At 43.0% G+C, this 25710-nt stretch overlaps 1 protein-coding gene across 4 annotated transcripts in view; it reads right to left on the bottom strand.

Moving 5' to 3' along the window:
• ATP8A1 (ATPase phospholipid transporting 8A1) overlaps window positions 1-25710 on the bottom strand; it is a 195275-nt gene that overhangs the window by 47634 nt on the left and 121931 nt on the right. For all 4 annotated transcript variants that reach the window (XM_087827644.1, XM_087827641.1, XM_016206815.2 and 1 more), the window contains one exon: window positions 15543-15715. In XM_087827644.1, the coding sequence (XP_087683770.1) occupies window positions 15543-15715 (173 nt within the window). The remainder of the gene's footprint in view (window positions 1-15542; window positions 15716-25710) is intronic.

Raw genomic sequence — 25710 nt, 5'->3', positions numbered from 1 at the left:
GCACACTGTCTTGGCGATTGAGAAGAAAGGAAAACTACACAGTGAACTGGTTCAATAAATGGTGAAGACGGTGATTAAATACTGAGAAGCAATGGTCACACAATTTAGTGAGCAAGGAAAGCAACTCAGCTCAATTCTTTACCAAGATTAGGTGGAGTAGGTGTCTCATAATATCTGCCGGGGCATCTGGTAAACCATTTATTAGTCTATTTAAAAATGAAGATCATTATTCTGAAAGATTCAACATCTTGCACGCCTTCCCGGTTATTTCTTTAGGAAACATTCCTAGCAGTGGACACTAGGCGCAAATATGTACTTTCAGGAGGCCCTGCTGCCCTTCAGAAAGGCGTCATCTGGCCAGAGCTGCTCTGGGTTTTATTTCAAGAGTGAGAATCACTGCACTAGGCTCTGAGTTGCCTGCAGGGTGAACCGGTCTCCTTGTTCTGTTCCTGGTGCTGATCCAAAACAGGCACTCGGTGAAACGCTGTACCTGGAAGACTTATTTTTAACCCTTTCTGTGAGTTTCCTTTCCGAGGCCAGCAACCGTACAAACCGACAGCTGTGAGTACAAGGGGATGGGATGAGTCTCTGGCTGTTAAGGGGCCTTTTCGCTATCAGCCCCCACTGCTCTTTGAAGCAATTTTCACGTCATTTCCGAATTTTATTTAATTTCTCTTAACAGGCGAATCGGAACTGGTATGCCCACTAGCTAAGGCCCGTGTTTTAGACATGGACGACAGCTGACATTTAGTCAATGTCAAAAACAACGCTTACCAAGAAATGGACTATAAAAAAAGCAAAGGGGAAATGGGCACGAAAAGAGAGAAACATTTGAAAACATTTACCAAATTCTCTTCACAGTCTGACGGCCTTACAATGTGAACGCAGGTGAAGTCACATCATGGCGTATCAACACAGCCAGAAAACAGGGGTATTTTTTTCCTAAGTGGGTGTATCATAAAGGATACATCTCTGCACCATAGCTAATATTAGTGATGCAAAGAAGGATCAGAAAAGAGCTGGATTAAATGTTTCCTTTTTTTTTTTTAATTCTCACTTGAGGATATTTTCCCCATTGCTTTTCAGAGAGAGAAGGTGGGGAGACACATCGATTGGTTGCCTCTCACACAACCACGACCAGGGCTGGGGATCGAGCCTGCAACCGAGGTACGTGCCCTTGGCCAGAACCGAACCCAGGACCCTTCACCCACAGGCTGGTGCTCTAACCACTGAACCAAATCAGCTAGGACTGATTTATTTTTTTAACCCTCACTGGAGGACATGCTGAGAGAGAGGAAGAGAGGGAGAAGGGGGAGAGAGGGGGGGAGAGAGAGAGAGAGGAACATTGACTGGTTGCCTTCCCTACAGGCCCTGTCCAGAGATCCAACCAGCAACCGAGGTATATGCCCCGACGGGGAATGGAACCAGCAACCTTTCGTGCACAGGACCACGCTCAAACCACTGAGTCTCTCTGGCTGGCCTGAACTCTGTTTTCTTTCTGCACGGCTGCTACAACCAGCCACCGCTTTCTCTGCTTGACACTGCAGTTTTCAAAACCCCAAAGGAGAACTGGCTGCGAATTTTCACCAAATCTGTGGGTGTGGTTAACTCAGGTGTTAAAAACAGAATACGAATCCCCTTGGCAAGAACAATATCTACTTTTTTTTAAAGTTGTGGTCTCTCTCTTTTTTTTTAAATATGTCTTTATTGATTTCAGAGAGAGGAAAGGAGAGGGGGAGAGAGAGAGAAACATCAATGATGAGAGAGTCATTGATCAAGCCCACAACCGGGGCATGTGCCCTGACCGGGAATTGAACCCTGATCGCCTGGATCCCAGGTCAACGCTCAACCGCTGAGCCACGCCGGGCCAGGTAACAATACCTACTTTTAAAAAACCTGATGATGTAGCCACAGACATTCCCAAAATCACACTGTTACTGCCACTAGCTAAGGCAGCTGCTTCTATTATCCAGCTAAATGTAGATACCTGGCTTGGGGGAAGCCCTTGTATCTGAAGGGTCTGAAACAACAGTTGGTTGGTAAAGAAAGATGTCAGGGTTAAGTGGGGGTTCATCCACACCGGGTGGCTACTGTTGTGTTGGCTGCTGTCATTTTTTTATTTGACAACCTAGGGGAAAAGAGGTCAGTGCCCCTGATTAAAGTCAGGTACTGCGTGGTTCAAAAATTCTTGTGGCTCACAGGTTGAAAATCACTGGTTTATAACAACATTACTACACAATTTAACTCTTCCAAATGTCTATCAAAAACCGCACATCCACGGTTGAGAGTATCTAAAACCTTACTTTTACAAATACCAATCGTGACCCACGGTATAATCCAGAAACATCACGAAAGCACTGTGTTCTACCCTAGATAGGTTTTGCCACCCATGGGCCTGCATCAGGATTTAAATTATTCAGTTCTCTTCTCTTCTCCTGTTGCTCTTTATCTTTCAGGAGAAATAAGAGCCTCTACAGAAAAAGACCACGGATCCGGCATGTGCAGTAAGGGTCCGATTTTCCTCCCTGTGGCTCCACAAACAGAGGGTGGTCCTTGGCGATCCAGCCTAGCAGAGCACTGAGCGCAATATGCTTTTCAGATATTATTTTGGCTGTAGTTTCTGCAGATGTTACTCATTACTTTCCTTATTTGCTACGTAGTAACTCTCACGGCCCTGCGAACATTAGGTCGTAGGACTGGAAATTTTTTTACCATTTAAGCTAGAAAGTATACAGAGTGGCCCAAATTACATGAGCCTCGTTTTGCACTCTTTTCACGGGATTAGCTAAATGAGCCACCGTTTTGAATGAAATATGCATAAAGGTTCTATGTGCAGGTATATACACAGACACATAATGAAGAATATTTTAAGGGACTTTCTACAGGTAGACAAAAGGGGTACAACAATGTGTCTTACGGTATTGTGCTTTAGGTTAATAAACTTAAAATATCTTATGTAGTAAAAATTATACTGGTAACACGATATTATCTCAAAAACTTATACTGTAAACTTAAAAGTTACTATGAAGTTGCCTTTAGAAGGTGAGTCTAGAAAAAAAAAATCACGAACGTGGAGGAAGATAGTAATTGTGTATTATCCTGAAGTGTTCTGTATAGTAACCGGTATTGACAGAGCCCTTACTTACTAAGCCTGAGGCTGCTCCTGGGGACTATTTAAAGATCAGCATCATTAGTGTGGGAGCTGCTGTACGTTCCTCTGCAACAAACTTCCTAAGATTTCTCCTTGGGAATATCAATCTATCCCCCGCTGAGTCATGTTCTGCTGACTCATAAAGAAATTATAAGAAGAGAGAAAAGCCTAAGAGAAAAACATCTGAGATCTTACTTGATTCTTTTTTGAACTAAAATTAGTTAGGCTCTTAAAAAGTTTCAAACTGAGGAGGAATTAAAATCTGGCACAAAAAATAAATAGCTGTGTTACATGTACCAAAATTACACAAGTGTCATAACACTTCTAGAAACTCGCCACCGATTTGTTAGTGGAAGTAAAACAGCCACTGATCTAGCGAATCCTAAAAACGAGACTCAGCATACGGCACATAATGAAACATTCAACCACTTCTGGGCAAGAGAACTGCGTTACTCAAAGGACTGAAGAGTGGGCGCTTTCCTTGCCTCCAAAAGCAGTGTCTGCTGATATATCGAGGGGACCTTATCATATGGAGATCGAGTCTACAGAAATAAAATACAGATAGTCTTCCCACAGGGCAAAAAGGGAAGTAACTTTGAAAAAGACTTCCCTTTTCCATGCATTTTAGATGCAAAACTTCTCTCTTATGAAATATAGGTTGTTATAGGAAAACAACTACTCTTTTCAGTTCCAGTGGTTCAGAGAATATTTTAAATAGTGACTGATCATATTGGCAGTGTATGTTTGAATGTGTGTGTGGGGGCAAGCGCGTGCGTGCACAGGTACTCCAATTACTAATTGGCAAATATACCTTATAAAATGTACTAAAAAGAAAACTCCTCCTAGTAGAAAAAATTTTTAAAATTTATCTTTATTGTTGAAAGTATTACAGATGTCCCCTTTTTTCCCCCATTGATCCCCTCCACCCCACATCCACCCCAGCCCCAGGCCTTCTCCAAACCAATGTCTGTGTCCATGGGTTATGCTTATAAGCATATAAGTTCTCTGGTTACTCTCTCCCCGCCCTCTCCCCTACCCCCACCTTCCCTCTGAGATTCCTCAGTCTGTTTCATACTTCTATGTTTCTGGATCTATTTTGTTCATCAATTTATTTTGTTCACTATATCCCACATATGAGTGAGATCACGTGGTACTTGTCTTTCTCTGACTGGCTTATTTCACTTAACATAATACTTTCTAGTTCCCTCCATGCTGTCCCAAAGGATCAAAGATACTTCTTTTTTATAGCTGCATAGTATTCCATGGTGTAAATGTCCCACAGCTTTTTATCCACTCATCTACTGATGGGCACTCAGGCTGTTTCCAGATCTTAGCTATTGTAAATTGTGCTGCTATGAATGCAAAATGAATTCATCAAGGTAGCAGGATACAAAATTAACACCCAGAAATCGATGACATTTTTATACACCAATAATGTATTCTCAAAAAGAGAAACTAAAAAAACAATCCCATTTACCACTGCAACAAAAAAATTAAGATACTTAGGAATAAACTCAACTAAGGAGGTAAAAGACTCAGAAAACTAGAGGATGTTGCAAAAAGAGATAGAAGAAGATATAAACAAGTGGAAGAATATACCGTGTTCATGGACTGGAAGAATCAAAATCATTAAAATGTCCATACTACCCAAAGCAACCTATAAATTCAAGAAATTTTTATTATAGTATTCATACCATAGAACAGTTTGTCCATAGTGCTATTTATTTTTTTAAAAATTGTCAATCATCTAGTTATCTGGAACCTAGCGTTGTATGCAGCACACAGCAGATGTAAAAATGGGAATGGAACGGAATGAAGTGAAATTTTGCAAGAAATAGAAATTCATCTCATTATCCCATGATACTAACTTTACGACTCATTCACCCGCCCCCCCCCCCTCATTCATTTTTGACTGTTTGCCATTAGGAGGCAGTCTATTTAATCTGTATTTAGAGTACAGAGGAAATTTATTTTGGGACTTGGATTCTCTAGGCTTTCTCATGTAAATGGGAAAGATAGGTGAAAAGCTATCAGGTGCATAAACACATGCTACTACTTCAGATGAAAGTGGGTCTGTGAAGAATGGACAGAGCCAGGTGACGGGGCCGCTGCAGGTCACAGTAAGAAAGCGTGAATGTCACAGCTAGCTCTAAGCAACAGATGTCAGAGGAAACAGGAAGTGGAGGATACCTGTCAGAAAGTAAATGCATAGAGGGAAAGTGGAATTCCAGGGGCCATAGATAAACACACAGGTGGGGAAAGCTTTTCCGCTGTATTGTCCACTCCCCATGTGCCCTGTGCAAGCCCAGACTAACCAGTGTGAGTGGGGTGAGACTGGGCTGGATGCAGCTAAAGGGCTCCTCTGTCATTACAACTGTAAACTTTGGCTTAGACTTGGAGCTGTGGGTATGCAAAATCCCCAAAATAACATGCTTGAAAAAAAAATCCCAATTCCAGGAGTATCCCAGTATCCCCAATGCCCTAAAGCTAAGACCCCAGGAAAATCCCCGCCATATGCCTTGGAACAGAAAAGTCAGAGATTTCTGGTCAACCTCAGGACTTGGAACCAGGCAGGGATAGATGCCAATGACATGCGTGTGCTGACAGACACTGGAATGTTACCTCAGGTATATCAGAACGTGGCTACCTTTAATAAGAGCTGTGGCTGGGTAAAGAAACTAGGGGAAAACAGGGATTCACTAAGACCAGATTCAGCCCTGTCTTCCACTTCACCTCAACTTCACCTCGCTTCTACCTTTCTCCCAAGGGAACATTACTGCCATTTGGGCAAACGGGGAAACGTGATCTCACAGGGAAAACTTCCGAGTCAGGAGAGGATCATAAGCACAAAAGCAATAAACAACACACAAGATAGTAGAACTAGTAAAAACATATATAACAAGAATTTAAAAGAGTATGATAAAAAAAACCTTGGAAAGATGTGGGAAGTTAGAACCAACTGGAAAATAAGTCATACAAAAATGTAACTGCTGAAAGAAAGAAGCCAATAGTGAACTGAGTAGTAAATATGACAAAGCTTGAAAGTGCAAATGAACAAACTGTCCTAAAAGATAGCAGGAAATTAAAGACTGTAAGAAAATTGAAAAGAAATGGAGGAATAGAGGTGACTACATATATATAATGAAACTCCAAGAAAAGAATAAGAAGGCACAGAATGAAAAAGAATGATTAATAATTTTCCAAAAGTAAAGAAAGACATGTGTCCTTAGACTGAAAGGACTCGCAGAGTGCCAAAAAGAAATATAAGGAAAAGGTACCTAACCCTAGACACATTATGGTTAAATTAAGAAAATTTTCTAAAAGGTTCTAGAGAGGAAAGCAGATTATTACTTACAAAGAAACAAGATCTGACACTGGATGCACACACAAAATTACTTCAATATCGTGGGGGTGGGCAGGGAAAGGAAGACATATCAACATAGATAATAAGCACAAATATGGTTATCAAAACTTTAGAAATAACCAGACAAAGATTAGATACAGGTTGTAAAGCTTTCAAACCAGCAGCAGAAAATCTGATTCAGACAGTGGAAAGGAGGCGAGGAAAACAACAAAAAGCATAATAAATGGGAAACACAAAATAAGATAGGAGAAATAAGGCCAAATAGAGCAATAATTACAATAAATATACATGGGTTAAATTCATTGATTGAAAGACAGATTCTTAGGTTGAATTAAAACAAAAAGATCCAGCAAAATGGTGTCTACAAGAGACACACTTTATAATAGCAGCGAGTATAACACTTATTTGATCACTGTGTTCTAAGCTCTTTACTTGTTTTAACTCATTCAATTCTCAGAAGAACTCTATGTGAGATAGGTTACTATTATTGCCACTTTATAAATGAGGGCGCTGAGGAACAGAAAGATTATATCGCTTCATGTAAAACAGCAGGTAAGTGGTAAAGTCAGGATTCAACCCTAAACAGCATGGTTTTAGAGACAGCACTCTCAGTTCCTATATAGTATACAGAAGGATTGAATGTAGGGATTTAGGGGAAAAAAGACAAGGCATATATGAAACAAAGGAATGCCAAGTTAGTCATTTTAATACCAGACAAACTAGAATTTAGGACACAGAAAGGCCATAATGCTCAGAGAAAAATCTTTATGTATGACAGCATTCCTCTTACCAGAACTATTCAAGCAGGCCACCTGAAAGAAAATGTGACAGCATTTCTAAGAGTAACATAATTTTTAATAATAGCTGCCAATGTGCCGAATACATATACTGACTCATTTATTCCTCACAACCCCATGATAACAATTATTTTTATTTCTATTTCAAAGATGAAGTTAAGTAACATGTCACTCAGCTAATAGGAGGTGAAGCCTGCACTTAGATTCTGGAAGGTCGGGTCTCAGTGCTGAGAGCTAGAGCACAAGCAGGGGAATGGGGGGGTTGCTCAGTAAGAGGCACTGGGAGAGCTTGCTCATTACGTAGAAATGAAAAACACTGGATCTCTTCTTTATAAAATACACAAAAATAAACTTCGTATGAATTGGAGACCTATACGCAAAACAGAAAGCTGTGACGTTAATGGAAGAAAGTCAGATAATAACTGTGAGTGGGCCCGCAGCATCTAAAACACACAAACCATACAGGAAAAAAATTAAAGAAATTTGACTATCTTTAGGTGGATGACTTTTGTTCAAGGAAGACCACCACAGGCACAATTAAGAAGGGAGCCAGACCAGAAGATTTTTGCCATGTCTATAATCAACAAAGAATCAATATCTAGAACAAAGAAGGAATTCTTGAACATAAGCAGAAAAATAAGACAGGAAACTCAACATAAAGCTCAATATACTTCTCTCTCTTCAGTGGCAACTGTTACCACTGACTTCATGTAAGTCTCTCTGATACATAATAAATCAATTGTTAACACACAGCAATGACTGCCTTTTGAATGTGTATGGATTTATTTTGTTGAACAGTAGTCACAAGGTGAAGGCAGAAACTATTTCTTTCCTGTTGTTCATTGCCTGGCACATAGTGGGTGCTTGAAAAACGTGTTGACTGACTGACTGAACTTTCAAAGTAGAAATCTAGAGAGGTGAACAGTTCTATGAGGAGGTGCTCAATCTCCACAGTCATCAGAGAAATGAAAATAAAACAGCAAGGCGCCACTTTTCAACCATCAATCTGGCAAAATTATAAGCTCAGGAATGCTGTTTGAGGGTAAGGCAGGGAGAAGCCATCATCCGACATGGATCTGGAACACGAGTGCAGCTGTTTGGAAACAATGCAGCAATTCTGATTGAAATGAAATATGCATACAGCTCACAGCCAAGCACGCCCGCTCCTAAGTGTACATGCTAGAGAAACACTTGCACCGGTGCAGGGAGAGGACACTCATTTCAGCACTTTCTGTGGTGGAAAAGATTTAGAGCAACCTACGTGGCCATCACTACGGTAATAGATAAATAAAATGCTGTATATGCATTGTTATAATAGTAAGTAGCAGTGAAAGTAAATAAATTTATTCTATATCTAGTAACATGGATAGCTCTTAAAATTATAGGAAAATAAAAAAGGTAAAACATCTATGTTAAAATATTATAAACATGTGTCTCTCCCTTAATTCAACACACACATAACAATATTATATGTTTTTCATAACTACACATATCTACAAATAAAGTATGGTAGATGGCAGGGAACATATTAAATACCCGAGACAGTTTTCCTAAGGTGGAGTGAAGAGAAAGTGACTGGGAATGAAGGGCAAAAATTAAGTGATATAGAAAATGCCAAGAAGAACTTGTTTTGGCTGAGGACTCCAGGATGCCTGCAGCTTCAGGAGAAGGCTGGTATGAGCGTCTTCTCACCCATTACCTCTCGCACCTTCTGGCCCTTCCAGAACACGGGGGAGACATCCTGGTGACAAAGCAAGATCTGATGCCTGTGGTCCTGGGTTCTTTACATTTCTCTTGTTCAGATATATACATATTTATTGACCCCCTCATTTAAAAACAAGCTGACTTCTGGAAATACCCACATTTCAAGGGGTAATCTTGAATCTAGGGCACAGAGAAATTGGATGGCACCTCCGGATGGCACCACTGTCACCGCAGAGAGGGCCAGTCATTTCCGAGGAATCCCGGAGAAAGGGAAACGTGCCGGCTGAGATGGGAAAATGTCTCCATTTTCGAGAAAAGAAAAAGAGTCTGGAAACGACAGACTAGGGAGCCTGGAGGGAACTCCATCAATATTCTAGGAAAGTCCTGTCAGAACCAACTCCCTCTACTGTTCATTCATTAGCCACAGACGCTCCGTAGCAGGCGCTGGCCGGCGGACGATGGCCCCAGGGCCAGACCCAGGCAGTGGCCTGTTTTTCACATCAGCTCTCGCTACAAGGGCAGAGCTGAGAAGCTGTAATACTGCATTGCCTAGAAAGCCTAAACTATTTATTACCTACCCTTTACAGAAAAAGCCTGCCCACCTTCGCTCTATAAAATACTGCCTTGCTCTTAGAGAGGCCCCCGGAACCACCCCCTTTCACGCCTGAACTTGAAGCTTGTCATCTTACGTCCACTTCTTGTCTCTCTGTCTGATCCCTTGGTGATATACCTTCTACTTTCCAAGGCCATCGTCCCCCAGGAAGCTGCCTCTCCCTTCCTTCCCTCCACCCTACAGCCGTTCGTCGTGGCCTTCATTCTCCCGGGCCAGGCTCCTGGAGCTCCAGCCTGGCCCGACCTGCCCTAAATGGGGAGAGCTCAGACGGGTTTATGACAGAGATGGTAATCCCTAGAAGCCATCGTGGGTTTAAGGAGAACCAGAAACGCCAAACTAGCTCTGCTTCCCTTTCCCTCACAATTGGGTCCACAGACTGGCCGATCAGAGAAATGGGCACGTTCCACAGATCACGTCCTTAGGAAACCGCGGGACTGAGGGAGAGCTATAAGCGCCCTCGCGGTGGCTCTGCATCTGACTGAAGCCCATCTTAGTGCTGATCTACTGATTTATGGGAAGCTTCGGGGGGCCTTTCCTGGAAGGCTGCAGAGATCTGTGTTTAAAATGGTTGAAGAGAAATGAATCATCAAGAATCTGAGCGCAGTGACAGAAGATACGTACACTTATTCCAAGGTAGCAAGACCCAGCATAGAAAAAGACTAGAATGAGTAACACATCGTTTAAGAGGGATGGTGATGTAAATAAAGACAGCAGTTATCCTCGGGAGAATCACAGAACTGAAGGGAGCATAAGGGGGTTCCTGAGGTGGTGTCCTGTTTGGATGCTTGATACAAGAGTGTGTTCACTTTGTGAACATTCGCTGAGCTGTACACTATATTTTATATACTGTCCAGTACAGGTTAGCTCTTTGTTATCAGAATATTTATATAACCTGCAGTTCTTATTTGTGTGTGTGTGTGTGTAGGCCATGGTAGTTTATCTTAATTGAGTCACATCAAAGACCACATAATATCGAATTACAGTGAGATTCAACAGCATTTAGATTTCTCATCTAGTTTAGAGATTTTACTGTCACACACGAACTTCCCTGGTGGGGTACATCGTGACTGGCCACCAGGCTGCAATATGGACGTGCAGTTCCTTTAACATTACTCAGTAGAGGCAGAACAGCAAATGAGACAGGGCTGGGCAACGTATCGTTATATTATGTTAAAGCAAAATATGGGCATTTAATGAAATTATAATATTTATTCACTATGGTCCTCTTTTAGCCATACATGTACAAAAGAAATGTTCTCTCAACATTTCCAACATTTATTCATATTATCTTGGAAGCAATAGAGGGTTGACATTCATTAACAGTCTCTAAGCTTCCTCAAAGCCAAACATCTGCTCTGGCGTCCAACGATGCTCACAAACTTTTTTCTTTAAAGGAATGTCTGCTGAGCCCTTATTAGCTTCATTTGTGCTTTATGACTACCCTTTAAGTAGAACACTTATTTAGAGAAATCCTTAAAGTTTAAGACAATCCTAAAAGATTCGAGAAGTAGACTCAGAAAGTAAATAAATCCTTTATTTAATGTACTCAAGTTATGACAGAAAGTATGTGAAGTGTCCCTCTAGACCTCTCCTTGGAGGGTCCCCTGATGGACTAAGGTGAAAGGTCCCGCCTGGATGCCACTCCCGAGTGACGACACTCACTGGGGTCAAGTGTTTTTTTTTTATACGCGGCAGGGAAATTGCCTAAAAGGGGGTTAAAACTTTGATTAGAGATGTTGCAAGGAGGGAAACATGCTGACTTCAGTTTAACTTCTGCTTTTCTGAAGACATGAGCACATAAATTATGTAGAAGACGGTGATTACTAGACAGTCTAAAAGCTGGAGGCTCTAGGCCAATTTTCAACCAACTGTCACAGAATGTAAGTTTCAATATATGTTTAAACTAAACTGACAACTACAGAAAAAATGTAAAATTCTTTGAAAGGCTGGGTTATGGGAACTGACGAGGAACTCAGAAACCACATGCTATTTAACACACGGCAATACTTCACTGCATGCTCCAACCACTCTCTTCTGCAGGGAATATTAACAGAGGTGGAACAGATGCTTCCCCAAATTAAGTTAATCCAAGCACTAGACAGAGTCTTCCCAGAACACTGTGGCCAACACAAATACAGTTCATCCAAAAAAAAAAAAAAAAGAGGCTCAGAGCAATCTTCTGGCCCAGAAGCTCTCCGGCTGGAAGGAGGTGACCCCGGAAGCGTGTGTGTGCGTACAGGTTTCCCACCTTTCCAAGCCAGAGGAGCTCCGCTCTTAGCGGCTCTAGACATCAGGCTCCCTGGAGCACTGGAATGACCGCTGCATGCCAAGCTCCACATTTTACAGGTCACAAAACCATGGCCAGAGAGGCAGCGTTAGGTATCCACAGGGCCAGAGAGGTAGCATGATTGTGTGAATTCCCAGCTCACATGCCATTATACTGTGATAATACAGCTGTAAGATCTTAGGGCATGAAATACTGGTAACTAAGATGAGGAATTATTCTCTGATAGTTACTTTGCAGAATAGCTCCTGATGTTACCTGTATACACGACTCTTGGAATGAGCCCTTTCACTTCTCTACCTGTCCAAGGAGTTTCAGGGAGTCTGTGCAACCCCTAAAAGAGTGCATTGAATTTTACACGTTTGTGTGTATGTGTATATTTTAGAGGAGACGGTCTATAGCTTTCATTTGTTCTGCAAAAGTATCTGTGATCGCGCCTAATGATAAGAACCGAGGTACCTGGGCCAGGGAACAGAAGGGAAGCCGGCCACAAAGGCACAGTTTATGTTTAGGGCCAGGAAAACTGATCGGAAACCGCCCTAACACGAGAGGCATGTTTCCCATTAAACTACTCGGGTTACACAGGTAAACGCGCAGAGGTGAAAACAAAGCTGCACGGCATTCATGAGAATACAGTGCTTCATAGACTGATAAAAACAGATTTCATTTTACTCCTTGGATTTTACACACTCAAAAAAATACCGGAATGACATGCAACCTTCCCTTTGTAAGCCAAAACCAGGACTCCAAAGCCCTGAATAATTTGGGGGCGAGGGGATTATTTCTGTCTCTGAATATCCCCCTCAGAAAACGGCGGCGAGGAAGAGGCCCGATGACCGCCGACAGGGAACAGCTGCTCCTTTCGGTCCCACTGCGGGCCCTCGGGGAGGGCGCTCATCTTCCATAACGGCCACCAGGCGAACCCTGACGCCCGCCTCCTGCCCTTGTGCGGTAACGGCAGGGAAGCGGGAGGCTGGTGCGGCCTGAAGATGCGGCTCATTACGTTCCTGGCCGGAGGCCTTCCCTCCCATCCCCGGTCCCGGTCTGGGCCCCCGGTCCCCGCCGGGACTCGAGCTGAAAGCCGCTGTAGGGGACGGGGGCAGGCTGAACTCTCCTGCGCGGGCAGGAAACAGATGGGAAAGCAGCTGAGGGAAACCCAAGAGCGAGCGGGAACCGGAACCTGGGAAACAGTCCTGGACTGCATTTTGAAATAATGGTCGGTATTTATCGGGAGCATCTCCTATAATGAAGTAAAACAGAATTTCCCGAGGCCGGGAGAGTGTAATGGTCTAAAACCCAGGAGTGACACTTGCATTCCAGGGTAAAGACGGAGCCACCGAGCTTCTCACCTAAGCCTCCCCGTGAGGGGCATTGGCATGGACACTGTCCTCCGGGGCCAGTAAACTAAATGACATGAAGATGGTCTGCGCCGAGAGGCACCCGGCCCAGAGGGTGCAGAGCCATAGATGGGCAGTGGCACTGATGTAATTACGGGCTTAGATGGATCTCCAAGCCAGACCGGAAGTCGAACCACAGTCCTTATGGGAAAAGAGAGACTATGAAGATAATTAGAAAAAAAAAGCCGAGGAAAGATACTCTACTTAAAAAAACCCCAACAAAAATCAAACCTAAGACTCTGAATAAAACCCTGTGTCTGCACAGGGACCTTCGTGGTCCTCCGACACGCATAAAGCAGGACGGGGCCACACACGTCTTTATGAGCTCGGCTGCAGAGCTGCGTGCACGTGCAGGGCAGGGTGTGACTCCCTCCCCGGGCCTGCCGGGGCCCCGAGGTCCATGTGACTCCGTGAGCGTCCAGAACAAGGGTCTCGGGAGGGAATTTCACAAGCACGGAACATATTTTTCCTCCCTTGACGCTGCTTTCTAGTTTTTCTCTCCCTCTGCTATTGTTTAATTTGTGGTTCAGCTTTTTGAAGAATGGTGGGAGGGACTGCGTTAAGCAATGCTGTAAGAATGGGGCTCAGCTGCTGGGCCTGCAGTTTGAAAACTGGCCTCCCACATCTTTCAAACCAACTGTGATTCCACTTAAAACAAAGAGAGGGAGAGACGCAGGAAGGAGGGCAGGCGGCAAGTCTTTTTCGTCCTGTGCGCACCATCGACGGCCAGCACACAGTAGGCGCGGGGCAGATGCTGCCGGCTCGAGGGAACTGGCCGTTTTATCTAAATAGCTCCGGTTCTGCTTTCTTTCCACATCGAGCCAACAGTCATATCACTTAATGTGTTTTTGAACAAACTTGTCTCGATCCCATTAGTGAAAATGATTAAATGACCAAATTTGGCACAATATTATCCCGACGAAGGGTGTCGGGAACCAAGAAAAGTTACCGGAAATGCGTATTTTAGAAAGCATGAGGATACCAAAGCACAAATGACACAGGCAAGATAACAGAAAAGCCAATTCTTTCTTCACGATGAAGCAAAGAGCCTGGTTATTACTAACATTAATTACCTGAGCAATATTTTATCCAAGAGCTTTATAGTAATAATATTTATTAATTCACGCCCCTGAGAATAAGAAGCAACTCAATTCTTTGACTATGACAATTTTATAGGCTGAAATGATGCTCATAAAGGGTACCTATTAAGTATGATTTCAATTATATTTCACAAAGTATATTTCAACTGAAACTTAGGAAATCTCTACATGGCTAATAAGCTTGGAGACAGTATCATATACAGGATATTTAAGTGACTAAGTCTGGACAAAAAAAGAGAGGTTTAAAAAGCATAACATTCTTTTAAAAATAAGTACATTTTAAAGAAAATAATAAAAGCAAACAGTACAGTTTTAAAGATAAGAGCACAGATTCTAAGAAATTCTCCAGAAGCCCTGCTAAGGCCTCATCTCCCAGGTGTGAGAGCAGTTAGAGAAACTTCTGCCCTGGCCTCCTCTGACCGGCTGGTAAGATCCGACCGGCGCAGAGCGAAGAGGGAAATCCTTGGGTCTCATGGTGACCAGAAGGGAAGAGACACTTTAAATTTTAGGAAGACAGAGTTTAAACAGTTTAGACAAAGAGATGGGGCACAGTCTTTGACAAGAAGTTCAGGAAGGACCGGGTGGTTTACAAAGACACAATTCTGTGGATGGGGACCTGATAGCTGAAAACAGATTTTACTTCAGGATCCAGGCAATATGACACATTAGAGGGTGAAGGGCTGTACAGTCAATAATTATTTTCCAAATAGCTGGCTCTTCGGGAAAATGTTTAGCTCTCTTGAAAATGATTTAATTACTGTCTCCCATCACGCTTTTCCCCAAATAAATCCTAGCAGCAGGACCAGAGATTTAAGGGTGAAAACAGAACCTTTACAGAAATAATGCTAGTTGGAAATGCAGGTAGACGACTGACTTTAAACACAGAAAATGGCAAGAAGTCTGTCAATTCTAATTGTGGACAATAACTATTAGGGATTTCTAGGACTCACTTTCAAACACTCTGCTAATACGTTCTATCCCAGTTTGTGAACCTTGAGTCTGAGGGATCAAATTAATAAATAATCTGACACTTACCAATTCTAGATAGAATAACTTTAAGGAGCTTTAAAAATCAGAAGACCTAGGATGCAGTCGACATCACCGAAATCTGACAATATTAAGGAGAACTTACCTGCAGCAAATAACAGCTTTGCAGGACAAAGCTAGGTCCAGGAAGTAATGCCGCACTCCGAAAGTCAAGGCGTACTTGAGGGTCTTCCCATCGATTATAAGAGCAAAATCGTTCTCCTTCCGAAGGGCATCGCCCAGGGTGGTGCAGTGACGACTGAGAGTTTCCCTCGTTCCCTGTAAAATTAAATTTAAAAAAGCCCATTTGTTCTACCTTAAGGATGTTCAGCAACCACATTTAGTTATTTTTAGTGCTTTTGATGTTTCAAAAGGTTTTCATGTACCTCCATGCATTTGATTCTCACAAAAGCCCCTCAAAGGAGATGGGACAAACGTTATCAGGAGAAATAAGTTGCTTGCTCAAAGTCACAAACGTGTTCCTACAGGGCTGGGACTAGATTTACAAATCACCCATTCCTCCCGGATCACTGCTCATCACCCCAACCACAATCCCGATCCCACAAAACCATGTTCAGCAAATTATCTCATTAACAAACAACATTGCCCTAAACTTATGAACTAGTCAAAACTGCTTAGCCAACAATCAAGGAGAAAAGTTGGAGAATGTAATTTAAATAACTTATGAGTATTCTCGCAGAAGTATTCAATGCCACTGAAACTTAGTGCCTGGTGACCAACCGGAGAAAATGCAGTATCTATAATCTCTTGCCAACTCATGAACCGGCCTCTATCACTTTAATTATTATTCCGTGATGCAGTATTTTAGTTGGGGATGGTGCCCTATGGCTTGGTAATCTTGACGGATCAAATAAAAGCTCCCGTTCCATCACAGAAGAGTTCATGTTCAGGCACAATGAAAACCTTGAGTGCCGAGGAAAGCTTCGTTCATCTCGACCGTACAGAGAGGCTGTATTAGTCTCTCTGTCAAGAACTGCTTTCCCAGCTCTTCAAAGGCAAACAGTTTCAGGATATTCAGTTTTTCTCCCCAAATCCTGTAGATTCTCTTTATAAGCTAATGTGACCAGTTTCCTGTTGCACAAGAGCCCCGATGCTGCGAAGAAACAGAACACTGGCCCTGCACAAGGTAAAAATAAGGAATGATTCCTCTCCTATTAGAGCTTTGTTCTGAGTGCTAATATCTGGGCCTGCAGTTATTTATATAATAAATGCAAATATACATTTATACAGTAAAACATACCTACAATGAAAATACTCATAATAATTTTTTACTATATTCATGGGAGAGAGAAGTACTGTTCCAATTGAAGAATGTGGTCCAGTCATTTCAAAGTTATTTTCACAAAGGCAGAGGCGGTTAACATTTTATATTGGGGGTTTGGGGAGGTGTTTTTGAATCATATTAAAATGTGGGTCACACTGTGTTCTGGAATTTCAGAATCTGTTGATCAAAATAATGGAACCAGACTGTACTGTAAAGTAAGACCGCCCAATTTTCCCAGCCCTGGAACTCGACTTAACGCTCCCCCTGCTCCCTGTTACATGCTGACACCAAGGACCACCAAATAGCAACATTCTTCCAACATTTTCTGTTCACACTTTACATTGAGGGGAAGTAGCTGTTGAAATTTATAAGTGTCACCCTCTTACGTCCTGATGGAAATATTTGGTCCAAGAGGCATTAAGAAAAGCATGTAAAAAAAAATTGTCAGTAAATTTCTGCAAGCAAGATTTACCAATGACAATCTACAGTCGGTTAGCCTGGATTGTTTTAAAACTGTCTGTCTTCACCTAGAGTAAATGAACAAACAAACGAATCAATGAACTGACAAACAACAGAAATGAAATGAGTCAGTATTTAGCATGAACCACACACTAGGCGTGGTTCTAAGGACTACACATACAGATACAACATTTCAGTGAAACTCATGACAACCCTACACAGAAGGCCCTCCTGTCATTCCCATGCTGCAGATGAGAAACCTGAGACAGAGTTCAAATTCCCTGCCCACAAACACATGGCTACTAAATAGTGAAATGAAACTGAGAATGAAATTTCTGTGCAAGCTTGTCTTCCTCCGCAAAACCCAGCAAAACAAACCCGACTTCAGACAGTACCAGGCCTAGCAAATTATACATGGAATGCCCACCCATCCCCTCTGCTGTTTCCCTAGAGCCCCCATCATCTGCCTCTCACCTCTTTACTGCCCACAGAGATTTCTCTTTATGAAACAAATTTAAAACACAGATCATGCCTCTGCTTGTTCTAACTTTTTTCCTATGGCTTCCTACTGTCTTGTCTAAACAATATATTCCAAATTCCTTAAAATGGCATTTAAGGCTTTCTCCAATCAAAGCCCAACTAACATTCATCCTACTTCCCTTCACCATCTCAACTCCTTTATTTCCTCTCTCTGGAATGCCTCTCCCTCCAGAGGCTGGTCTACCACCCTCTAAACCAAGCTTACCCCCCCAATCCCTCCCAGGCTCACTCCCTGCTGACAGGTGTAACTCACTCTATGCTAGCAAGGCCCTTGGCTCCCGGAGAGGAGAGACCACATGTAACCTGCTTCCCAGCAACAAACACAGTTGGCCTGCAATTACAGATATTTGGGAAATACAAATTTATTGAATGAGAGCACTGATAGATTCTGATTTCATCTACTGGCAGCATCCCATTTCCCTATTATAACTTGTGATTTTCAGAGAGAGAGAAGAGAGGAGAGAAGAAGGGAGAGGAGAGAGGTGTTCCCTAATTTTCTAGAGGAATAACCGATTACTTCAACAGTTTTCCAAATCAAAGCATTGCTCACTGAAATGCCACTCTATTTTTTAAAGTTTCTGCCTAAGTGTCTCCAGAGCTGAAAACCTAAATGAAACCCGAGACAGACCTCAGGAAGACTTCAAATTTCTTTAAAGATCAGCTGCAGAGCGCGACTGAAAGTGGAGTCAACCCCTGAGCTGTGCAAGCTCCCTCATAAAGCCACCCCTCTCTCCCTCCTTTGGAAGGCGTTCTCTAACCCCTTACCATTTGCAGCGAATTCGCTTATTTGTGGCATCAGGGCCCTGGGTTTCCTTGATGATCACAGATCTTTAGCAAATCAAAAGCTGTCAGGAGACGTAACTGAGATAAGATTTTAGAAGGCGAGTCAAAAAACATCCCACAGCGAATTCTCTAGCCAGCCCGCCTAGGGTGCAAGGTAACAACAGGAAAGCTGCAAACATTTTCTCGTTTTAGTTCACGGTTTTCTTTCGCAAGTGGCTCTGGTGTTGGCTGTGTGCTGCCAGTTACAAGTTATATTTTACTCTTATTTAGACTGCCAGGAGTATTTTAAAATTCTTTTATTTATAAAAGTTTATTGCTTCTCCCCTAAGCCCGGGAGCCATACTTTATGGCCATACTGCACTGAAGCTTATCTCCTGTAGCTAGAAATAAATTTATTACTATATTAGCTGTTGCTTTGTTTTCATTTTGGCTACTGAAGGGGGGAAATGTTTAAATATTTAAACTTAGTGACATGTGAAAGTGAAAATATATAAATGAGAAGCTAAATCAGAAACGGAATAAAAGACCACAGAGCTCAACAAAATAAAGGCCCTGTATCTCCTCACGCCACACGGTCTTCTCTGTGGGCCAAAAGAAAGGGAGCAACTGTTGCTGTAATCAGGGAGAGTCAGGGGTGAGGGCAACCTGGGGGGTCAGACAGGCAAGGGGCGGGAGCCACAGGGAAAGGGGGGCTTGTGTGCACCTCCCATAACCTGCACCCCGTGTGGACACTTCGGTCAGTCGCTCGGCCCTGTCCTCTCTGCCCACAGCCAAGCGGTCATCAGAAGCCCTGGGCCCTGGCCTTCCCACCACGCTCTCCTGCGGCCAATTCACACGTCAGGCCGCAGCCAACGTTCTCCTGGGCTCTCAGTGTTGACAGCAAAGGAGGGAACCACCCCCCTCCCCACAAGGACGGGCTCTGCGCCGCTTTCCCACCCACGGGCGCCCATCGCTGCTGAGCCGGCCCGTTCCCGCGGCTCACGGACTCCGCTCTTCCCAGAGGCCACTCCAGACCCTTCCTTCTCCAGATCCCAAATTTGGACCCTGTCACTTCAGCAAACATCTACCTGCTTTACGGAGAACATTTATACCAGAAAGAATTCCAACTATCCTCGTTAACCTAAACACTTCCCTTTACCTAACCCTCCCTAATTCTTGGGGGGGGGAGGGGGGGAAGAACTCTCTTCTCCCCTCCCCGCTGTTGTCCCAGTTCTCTCCAGCATCTTCATCTTCCCAACGCCATTTTTTTTTCTCCCTTCAAGACTACATACTAAAATCAATGAACAAATAAATAAGCCAAGAATGGTCCCTTGATCCGACTTTTCCTGAGTCGTCCAGGTGACAAGAACGCTTCCACCTTTTAGATTCTTCAAATACTGTCTGTCCTTACGCAACGTAACAGGATGTTTAGTAGCTTATCTGTTTATATCTCTATTTCCCTTCGGGACTGGGGCCCTTGATGAAGAGATGAAATGAAATGAATAAAGGCTTGGTAATAGAAGAGTAACTAAATTATTAATGAATGCAGAATACCCTGTGGGAAGTTACAATGATTTTCTTGGCTGACCATTTTGAGGATTGTTTCCTGCTGCCTAAAAAAACTCATGTATAATTTTGGATACTCTTAATTAAAACAATAAATAAAATGGTAATGTGCTTATCCTGTAGAAAAAACGGAGAACAAAGTGGATGTTATGATCCAACGACTACTTCCCCCTGAAATAATATAAACTGTCTAATGAATATCACAGAATGAACACCTTGACTAGCTACTTAGCGATCCATCCAGGTTGCGCAGCAGTGGGCCAATGAAAAGTAAACCATGTAAATTTGGTTTAGAAGACACCGTGCTTGGAAAAGAAAAAGACACTTGGCAGACAATCCGGCCAAGTAGAATTCCTCACAAAGATAACGCCGACCAGAAGGCCTCAAAACAGTTCCACTGGAATCTTTAGGGTACAGCCTGGAAAAATAGATAACATGCTCATAAAACAACTATCTTAATGAAATCAGAGACTGGCAGCTTTATGGTAATCTTTTTCATCACTTTTATATGACCCCTACCAAGGAAACCCTTGCTAAAAATCACGGAGGGCCCAAGACAATGACATCGGACACAGTTTTATGGCGAAATGGCGCGAAAGCCCCGACTTGTCTGGGGAGTCTGGCAGCGTGCAGGACGTCACTTTCATTCTGGCACAAACCTGCTTGGAACACTCTAAGGAACCCAGAGGCCAGACGTGCAAGGAACATGCTAGGCCACCTACGAACTGCTTTTGGTGGCCCACAGAGTAACGCTGCACAGAGCACCTGCATGAAAATGGCCCTTTTCAGCGCCTAGCCTATTGGTTTTTTCTTCCTGATTCTTTTCAGAAGTTTACAGGATGGATAGTCTTGCTTAGGAAGATATCCAAGGAACACCCTAGTAGAGAATGTGGAAATATCCCTAAGGAAAAAAAAGAAAAGCCTCTAACCCTCTGTCTAGAAGACTGGCAGCCAAGTCTGAGCCGCCAGGACAAGGGGAAGGTTACAGAGAAACAGCCCGACGTGCAACAACGCCCCACGGTCGTGCTTCCACACCCTGCCGGGGGCCACGGTTACCTACAGTGACAGTAAGGAAGGCACAGCCACCGCTCTAAGCCCCAGAGGGTGTCATCAGCAAGGCTAAGCCCCAACAACAGAAGTTAAAAGACAAAAATATACTTATACATAGTTATCCATTACATGCGTGTAGGTCCAAAGATAAACTTAAAAGGGGGATTCGATTCCCAGGAAGAAAAAAACAACGTATCACGAGTCTAAACCGCACTTTGATTTTCAGACACAATATTTAACCAAGTACTTATTGTTCTTGGATATTTTCTTTTCCTTCACCAGTTCACTGCCAATTAAGTGAAATAAGCCTACAACTGGGGCTAAAGGTGAATCATTTTTGGAAGACACACAATTGTCACCCTTGTCAGAAGGGACTTACATGTATGAAGCCTGTATCAGCATCAGTGCGACAGGTTCCTGTTTTCACTGACTCTCCAGAAAAAGAGCAAAATGTAACACAGTGTCACCGAAACCACCGGCAGGAACCTTCCTGAGCAAGGACAGCGACTGCTGCTCAGACGGGAAGCCGGCTGGAGGCCGAGCCTGTGACGTCACTCTTCAGGACCTGTCAGCTGATGACACGTCCCCTCAGCGCAGAGAGGACCACTGTCCATAGGCAACGTTCAGGTGTGCAGACGTAGCAAAGTGGGGTGCCGGAAAGCCAGGGCCGGCCGCGGGGGCTCACAAAATGCTGAAGCCGCACCGTCAAGAACCGAAGTTCCAGGAGCCAAAACCCGCCCTATGGCTGAGCACTCAAGGTTTCCCTCAACTTCAGGTGGATGCAGAGTGTGAGGTAGAAATAAGTTAAGTGAACATTTCCTACCTTCCTTGCAAAGGAAATATTAATGTTTTATTTTGGAAAAAGTCCTCGGGGATGGAAAGGAAAAAGAAGCTAAGTGAGAAATAAGCAATAGTTTCAACCACTGACTTAAGGAAAGACACCAAGAGCTTCAAAGCACTTTTGGATCAGGTGATGTCATAGGGTCAGTGTTCTGGAAAGGACTATGGTACACATTATATGAAAAAGTGTCACAGTTACGTCCATTTCATGGTCCATCAATAAACTTTTCACCAGGTGTATGTATGTATTACAGTCTACCCTCTCATTTTATCTTTTTTATTTGACTATCTCTATTTGACCATCAGAAGGACTTGGTCTGAATCACTGCTCCACCACTTACAGCTCCCTCTCTTCAGGCAGGTTACTTAACGTCTCTAAATCAATTTTTTTCTCATTTATAACACTGGGTTGACATCTCTTTTGCACGGTTACTGTGGTGACAAAATGTGCTAATTCCTTCACCTGTGAGTCAAGTGCCTGACGCAGTGCTTGGCTCAGAGGTGACATCCAAGGAAGACTAGTTCTCTCCGTTCCTCGGACTTCGGGCTGATGGCGGTGCAAACTGTCAGGCAATGCACAGCCTCAGTGCAATCCCAGGGGCATGCTACTCAGATAATCTTAAGTTTACTTCTGAAATCTCCCAACAGCAGTTTTACTTTAGTCCACCTTTTGACTTCTAACACTCAGCTCTACCAGCTACTTCTTCCACTACATAAAAACTATCTGGGACCTGCCATTCCCTCACCTTCTCTTCTCAGACGGCACACAGCTTTCAGAACGTGACAGGAGGCCAATACTTATATACTAACCTACACTGTTTTTCTTTTTCTTTAAATATATCTTTATTGATTTCAGAGAGAGGAAGGGGGGGAGAGAGAGAGAGAGAGGGAGAGAGAGAGAGAAAAACATCAATGATGAGAGAGTCATTGATCGGCTGCCTCCTGCACGCCCTTGACTGGGGATCGAGCCCACAACCGGGCATGTGCCCTGACCGGGAATCGAACCCCGATCACCTGGATCCAGGCTGATGCTCAACTGCTGAGCCATGCCCGACCGGTAGGCTGATTTTCTTTATCTCTTAATTTCTGTCTCCAACCTGATATAACTCTTAAGCTAAAAATAACTAAAAACTTACAAACTGATTTGGTGTTTCCTTTTTTTATTATCTTTATGTTTTTGGCATTGATGACCAGATCAAGTGCCCATAAAGAATATAAGATTATATATGTAAAACTACATAAATAGCATTACATACAAATGAATGCTTCATAAACACTAGGATTAAAACAATTAATGCTAAAGAAAACACAGAGGACTTGTCTGCTGGAATGTTTTCCAGATATAACACCATCAACTTATCTTCTTAGGTACTGATTGTTTTGAAAAGCAGAGAAACAAATATTTACTGGGGGTGTGAAAAAAAATTTAGTTTGCTAAGGATCTACCTTTAAAAACTTACTATCAGTTCATTTCAAATGTAGAATAAGAGGATATATAGGGTATCCCCCAAAATGTATACACATACTTTGAATAATTATAAAGGCAGAGTTTATTAAAATATATTTCATTTTCAAAATTGAGCTATCAGCTGTTAAAGTGTGTATACATTTTTTTGGGACACCCTCTATGTAAGAATCTTAAACTAACACGTATTTTGTTAACTGTTTTGGTGGTTTGTGGCCCCTTCTCATCATCATTTAAGACATGAGGCACTTACAAATTTCTGACCAAAGAGTATTTCATTCTTTCTCTTTTACACTCTCTGAATGTTCACACTCTAAAATTACAAATTAACAGAACATTCCAAGGACATTCTTCATAACACATTATGACCGTATCAAGTATGGACAACATTAGCACGTTCTTAACAAGTGACTTATGACTCCCATAACAGCAACATGAATGAACCACTGGGTATTACCTATTTTTCGACAATGTGTTATTGATTCAGTGGACCACAGGATATTCCGTATACCCCTAGGTAACACATATGTCTACTCCCCCTGTAGCTACTGTAGACTGTAATAAGTTGTACAGAGTTGCCTGAGAGTAGAGAGAAACTACATTTATATACAACTGGTCTATCTAGTACTCACCCCAGTCAGGATTACTAGCTCTCTCGGACATAGTTTTTGATCAAAAAGCTTTGCTGTTTTTGAACTTCCAGACTATACTACCTTTAAAAATGTCTTCTCATAGAACCAAACCAACATAGAGTAATCTTTCCAAAACGGGTAAGGGAAGACAGAGGTGAAATCATTAAAAACATATGGTCAAAGAAGTCCTCAGAAGCGCTTAGTGGAAGGCAGCCAAGCAAATGCATTTAATCAATACATATTCCTAAATATAATGGAGAGGGAAAGAGACCAAAAAAAAGAAATTCCATGCTTTGCAGATACACAGACACGGGATTTCTGGGAGGGGAGTAGATATGAAGCACTGTAATTGAGGAAACGGTCCAATATCCCGCAGGGTCATGCCATCTGAGCAAGGTCAAGGGTCACAACAGGGAAGAAGGTAAGAGAGGAAGCTACAGTGCTGAGTAAATTGCTCTTGGCCCCTGGGCAGAGGCTTGGGTTTGGGGGTTATGATAGGTTCCATCAGGCAAATACCTCCTGAGAGGCATCCAGTCTGAGAGAGAGAGAGGCAGAGAGTGTCGAATCTGGGTCCAAGTTTATGTTTCAGGGTTGGGTGGGGGCACTCAGCAAACAGAGACAAATCCAGGGAAAAGAGGGGTGAGGTAGGGGATATAATTATATAATTTAAATAGTTTTAGGGATAAAGGCTTTTACCAAAGCCCTCCCGGTAATTATTTTAAACCACCACTGAAAGGCCCCTAAACACTTATTTCGGGCTGGTATTAAATATTCTCCGGCGGCGGCAGTGACTCAGGCGGAAGGAAGCCTCCTGCAGGACCCGGCGGCAGACATCCAGTCTCTCCCGCTGCCTCCAATTCAGCCGGGAAGAGACGGCTCAGAATATACAACCGATTTTTTTGAAAATAAGCAAATTACCCCATCGACGGTTTGGAGACAGTAACAACCGGGGCCTGTGAGAAACTTACCCAGAATCACGAAGGAAGCTAATCTCGCGCTCATTTTCTTAATGGTCTGAATTAATTAATGTAGGAAAACAGGAGAATCTATTGTATTATCTCAGTGCAAATCCCAAATGTACATCATTTCTATTATTTCATATGTTCATTCAATAAAATCTTAGGTTCAACTGTTGCATTAGTAAAACAAAATAGACAGTCTTTCCTGAATTCCACAAATACAAGATGCCCCAGACCCACCATTCTCCAGAAGGACATCCCTCTTTCAGCTGCTCTGCAGTCTGGTGATGAGTGGGAAAGGAGGGAGGGACAAGTTAGAAGATGTGAGGGATGTCTCCCAGAATGCTTCCTTCTGTGGCTGAGTCCCTGCTGCCACTGGAGAAATACGGTTATTTAAAAACGAAAAGGACCAACAGTTTGGACTTACTGCAATCTAGGTTGAAATTCAGGATCCTCCACTGGCTGGCTGTGTGAACTCACAGGTTCTATCTGTAACTGAGCAAACACCACCAGCCCCGTGGGGACAGAGACTAATGTCTGCAGGTACACCTGGCCCATGGTGGGTTTCCTACAAACTCATCAAAAGATACCGGTGGCAGAGATGCAAAACAGTCACAAGGCATGGCCTGCTCCCCTCAGGAATGTCAGCAAGCGGTGGGGCAGCAGTGAGGGTCAGGCTGGTTAGAAAGTCTTTATCTGTCCTTCTAGGTCACAGG

The sequence above is a fragment of the Miniopterus natalensis genome, chromosome 1 (assembly GCF_054644295.1).
Source record: "Miniopterus natalensis isolate mMinNat1 chromosome 1, mMinNat1.hap1, whole genome shotgun sequence".
In the NCBI taxonomy this organism is placed as follows: Eukaryota; Metazoa; Chordata; class Mammalia; order Chiroptera; family Miniopteridae; genus Miniopterus; species Miniopterus natalensis.
Note: the sequence above shows the minus strand (reverse complement) of the source record. Positions and strands in the feature narration are given on the sequence as shown.